This window comes from Bactrocera oleae, chromosome 6, assembly GCF_042242935.1.
Source record: "Bactrocera oleae isolate idBacOlea1 chromosome 6, idBacOlea1, whole genome shotgun sequence".
Lineage (NCBI taxonomy): Eukaryota > Metazoa > Arthropoda > Insecta > Diptera > Tephritidae > Bactrocera > Bactrocera oleae.
Window position 1 is genome coordinate 21,121,186 of NC_091540.1, and position 4,962 is coordinate 21,126,147.

The 4,962-nt window shown below is 33.3% G+C and overlaps 1 protein-coding gene across 1 annotated transcript; it reads left to right on the plus strand.

Annotated features, from left to right (window-relative positions):
• Positions 1 to 369: 369 nt before the first annotated feature.
• LOC106615832 (probable serine hydrolase) lies at positions 370 to 3,071 on the plus strand. Its single transcript, XM_070111149.1, has 2 exons — positions 370 to 1,010; positions 1,077 to 3,071. Exons 1-2 carry the CDS (start codon positions 876 to 878, stop codon positions 1,965 to 1,967), a joined length of 1,026 nt encoding a protein of 341 aa, XP_069967250.1. The 5' UTR covers positions 370 to 875; the 3' UTR covers positions 1,968 to 3,071.
• Positions 3,072 to 4,962: the final 1,891 nt, after the last annotated feature.

Genomic DNA, 4,962 nt, shown 5'->3' on the forward strand with positions numbered 1-4,962 from the left:
TGTAATGGAAAACATTAATGAAAGCTTTCAAGAATATTTTCGAAACAAAAGTTTATTGCATAGTTATTGTTCACCATATCTGAGTTTGCAATGTAGGCTCGTTATCGATCTTTTTTAGGTGTTCGGTTCCCCAAAAGGCCTATATTAGCCCATATAATATATACAGTTCTAAATTAATCTACACTAAGGAATCTTAATAATCGAAAACTATTTGAATATGTAATAAAAATATTCTTAAAGTTATAAATTTTAAAACACAACACCGCATTGCATTGTAACAGAAGAATAGGCAACCGCTGTTGTGTGTGTTGTTGTTAGTAGAAAGTAGAATTTTAGTAGGCAACCCGTACCAAGTGTTACTTTAGTAACCGTACTAAGTGTGATATTTTTGTGTGTGATTTGTTAAAAACTTAAGATTGGTTACTTGTTGATTTATACAATGCAACCTATTTTGGTGAATATGAAGTAACGGCATGTCTGTTTTTCTTTCAAAACTGAATTTTGGGGGTGAAAATTAAGATTTTCGCTATTATATTATATATACCATATGCATATATATAATATATAGACCTAGAAAGTACAATGGATATCAAATATATACAATTATATCAAAATCCAAACAGAATTATGTATAAACGATTTTGTTATTTTATTTTTAATATAAGAGGCTTTTGATAAAATATAGAAATTCACAGCTGTAATTAAATGAGCACGCAGGCACGTGCTTATGTGAGTTCATAGTTCGCCTATTTATTTCGAACAAACATTAACAGTTTAGATTTGTTGATGAGTGCTTAAACAAATATAATCCTTTATGGTTGTGTACACAATTCCAAGTATCACGTTTTTGATTGCGCATAAATCTAAATGTCGAAATGATATCGTCGTTTAGTAATAATGTATATAAAATGCACCAGAGAACACAAATCATGAGAACTACAACGTTCATAAAGAGGCGCTTTTCATCAGCCCATATAACACTCAAAGATTCAAATTACATCACAAGAGAGGTAATTAAAATAAACTTTTAGAAAATGTTCTATTACATGTCTAATAATAATTTATAATTTCTTAAGTTTGAAGAAATCTCTATTCCAGTCCCCTGGGGTCATCTTAAGGGAAAATGGTATGGCACCAGAAATGTTAGACCCATCCTCGGGTTGCATGGATGGCAGGACAATGCAGGTAGTTACGACACGTTGGCACCACTATTACCTAATCATCTTGGATTTCTTTCAATGGATTTACCTGGTCATGGGCATTCTTCGTGGTTGCCGTTGGGAATTTCTTATCACTCCATTGATTACGTATCGTTATTGTTGCGAGTAATGGATTATTTTCAATGGGACAAAATCTCAATGATTTGCCATTCTATGAGTTCCATAAATGGGTTCGTATTTAGCGCTCTTTTTCCTGAAAAGGTTGATATGATGGTCGGATTGGATGTACTAAAGCCATTAGCACGGAGTAGTGAAAAAATAGTAGACAATTATAAAAATTGTATGAACAATATCATTTTACATGAAAACCGTATAATCAGTTCAGAGCCACCTTCTTATGATTGGGATGAATTGGTCGATCGTTTATATTACGGTTCAAAAAAATCTGTTGAAAGGGAAGCGTGTAAATTTTTGTTAAAGCGAGCAATTCGTCCATCTAAAGATTATCCTCAAAAGTATTACTTTGCACGAGATAGTAGATTAAAAACAACGTATTTTTACAGTTTTAGTAAAGAAGTACCAATAGAAATGGCACGCTATATAAATTGTCCCTATGTGTTCATTAAAGCATTACAAGCCCCTTATTACGAATCACGCCAACATTTTGATAAAACATTGGATATTATGAAACAAAACCCCCATTTTGAATACTATGAAGTGGAAGGAACCCATCACGTTCATTTAAATGATCCAATCAAAGTTGCTCCAATAATAAATTCTTTCATCCATAAATGGCGACCGTCTTGAATACAAAACCAAATTATAATCAATAATCCCTACTATAATATAAATATTGATCATCATGAAACTTTATACACATATTCCTAATGGTATTAGAAAGGCTATTGAATATTTATTGTCAAAAAATATATACAAATATGCATGTATCTTTTACGGATTGTGAAAAGATTTTTTTAACAGTTATGATTGAAAACATTTATTTTTGCATATTGTTTGTCGAAAATTTTTAGGTGCACCAAAAATGCAAAATTATACAAAATTAGGTTTCTTGTTGTTGTTGTGGCGGCAGACTTCTTCCTAGTTGACAGTCCTTGGCCGGATAAAATCCGGGTCGGTTCCGGCTACGTAGGCCCGAATGTCGGGGGGACGGTTTAGGTTTAGAACAAAATTAGGTTTCTGTTTACCACCACCACGAAGATTATCAGCGTGGTATGGTATTTATTAAGGGATTCAATGTGAGTGAAGCCACGAATAAAGGTGATCAATAATAAAACAATGTTAAAAAAATTTCTGAGTAGATACATACATACGAAGAAATAATCTTATTTCATTATTTTGAAGTGCTTTTTGTTATCGAAAGTAAGCTAATTTCACCTTGACGTTTCTATACTTATAACTACTTGTCCCGCGAACTATTTAAAAAATTTTAAAAATATGTTGCGTGAAGTTTAGGTAAAACGACGAATGTAATGTATTATGTTGAAAAATTGTAAGACTATAGTAATAATAAACAAATTGTAAATACATTATTGAAATGAATATAAAAGTACTGTCCATCGCCCTAGAGGCAAAGAATTTGATTGTATATACACCAAAAAGACAATTAAGCATGGGGGCGGAAATATAATGGTGTGAGAATGTTTATCATGGCAAAGCGTTGGTCCGTTATTTTGGATAAAGGACAATGACCACCATTGAGAACAGAGACATTTTGCAAAACGTGTTATCCACAATATAACTACCAGAAACATACATCGAGTTTGGTATCTGAGTGGTTCAGGGATACAAATGTGACCTGTTTAATAAAGTAAAGCGTAAATATGTCTAAAACAAAATTTATGTAAATGCAATTATTTAAAGTTATTAAATAAAAACTGTGTACACCTATTATTTTGTCCATAAGTGTATTTATTTAAGTGAATTCTTTATTTGTAATATGTCAAATCAGGGATAATGGGATGCCCAACTCTTTCCAGATCGGACAAAATAATAATTTTTGGGAATTTAAATTAATATACCCAACATTTATTAAGATTAAATATTATTATACATGTATCCGTTAAACATATGCAGATACTATTTAAACCCTTTTTTGTGATTTTTTAATATATTAAAACAATTGATTATTGAACTTTCAATACTTAAAGAGTGAAAAATTGTATTAACTCTCAATTAGTAAATTTTTTTTTATCATTTTCAATTGACAATTAATACTACGGAGCATGACATCACAAAAGATTTCATCACATACATTTCAATTTTGCGTTTTCTTTCTTTTTTATTGTTTTCCAATTTTGTTAGTGATTTTCAACAGCAGCAACAAATCTCTCTATTCACATATTTTTCTGTAGGATTTCAATCTGGCTGTCCCTTTTTTTCCAATTGCTAAACGTCAGACCTCCTGAACTTTTGACAGCTGCCTGAGTTCTTGCCTTCCTTACTTACCGCCCGTATCAAACCAAATTTGTCAAAAGTTAAGCTCGCAGTTACAACGCAAAAATTAGTTGTTCTCTTTAGTTTTCATTCCACCAATGTAGCAATTGTTCTATTTGTATACACGATTTTTCACATATTTAGTTTTTTAGTTATAGTTTTTCATAATGTAAAAGCTCAAAACTAAAATTCAACTTTACAAATAGTCTACCTATTTATAAATAAATGTATTCGACTGTGATTTTAAAAATATTTCAAATATATTGAAGTTTATTTTGACTATGGTGAGTGTTCATTTACATTGCGCTCTCATAAGATAGGTCGTATCAGCTGATTCGGTCCACGATTTTGCACCGGTGACTGTTTGAAGCGTTGGGAGGAATGCAGTGTGACGAATACGGATGTTAGAAGAAAACCGAATCAACGATAAATTTCCAGAATCAACTAGACAGCGAATTCGAAGTTGCCAGAATATTCTTGTGGCGAAGTTTTGTTAAAGATGAAATGTTCTAATTAGAGTGTTGCCTTGTAAATAGCAACTGAGATATAAGATGATGGGAATACGGAAAATGAATAGTAAGCTTTTTCAAATAAAGATAATTGTATAGCCATTAAATTGGGACTTTTAACAATCCAGTGATCGAACTCAAGAGTTTCTTACTCAGAAGATTATCGAGATTTATCTAGAAATCTGTTATTATTTTGCTTCTTATTTTCCTTAACTTCTTATACTAAACATTTATTTTATCTCGAACTTCACCCGCCATTCACTTGTACAATAATATAGTTCAAACGATTCCCACAACAGCCGGTTCTATGTTACCGGAATAGACCTGGATTTTATCCGGTCAAGGGCTGTTATTTCGGCGATCGAACCCTGATTGGATTGCTAAGTTTTAGTAATCCGAGGAAACATGACGACCGAGTTGAAATTCAATTCGATGTCCATGCCTCCTCGGACCCGAAAAGTGCGCGAGTTATTTTAGTCGGCAATTTACACGACCATGACCAAACGATGTGTTACCCGACGTCCAAATCCATTGGCCCTGACGGAATAAGCATGCTGATGTTAAAACACCTAGGCTCGACGGGAGTTAGTTATCTCACCAAGGTCCTCAACCTGTCGCTGACCGCTCTTCAAATACCCGATGTGTGGAAAGGCGGAAGAGTGGTCCCACTAATGAATCCTGGGAAACTCGCAAACAAAGGGGAGTCTTATCGTCCGATAACTCTTATTTCCCTAGTAGTGAAGACACTTGAGGCCTTGCTACTCCTGACATTCACTCACCACCTGAGTCTAGCAGACCATCAGCATGGCTTCCGTAAAGTGCACAGCACCACCACAGCA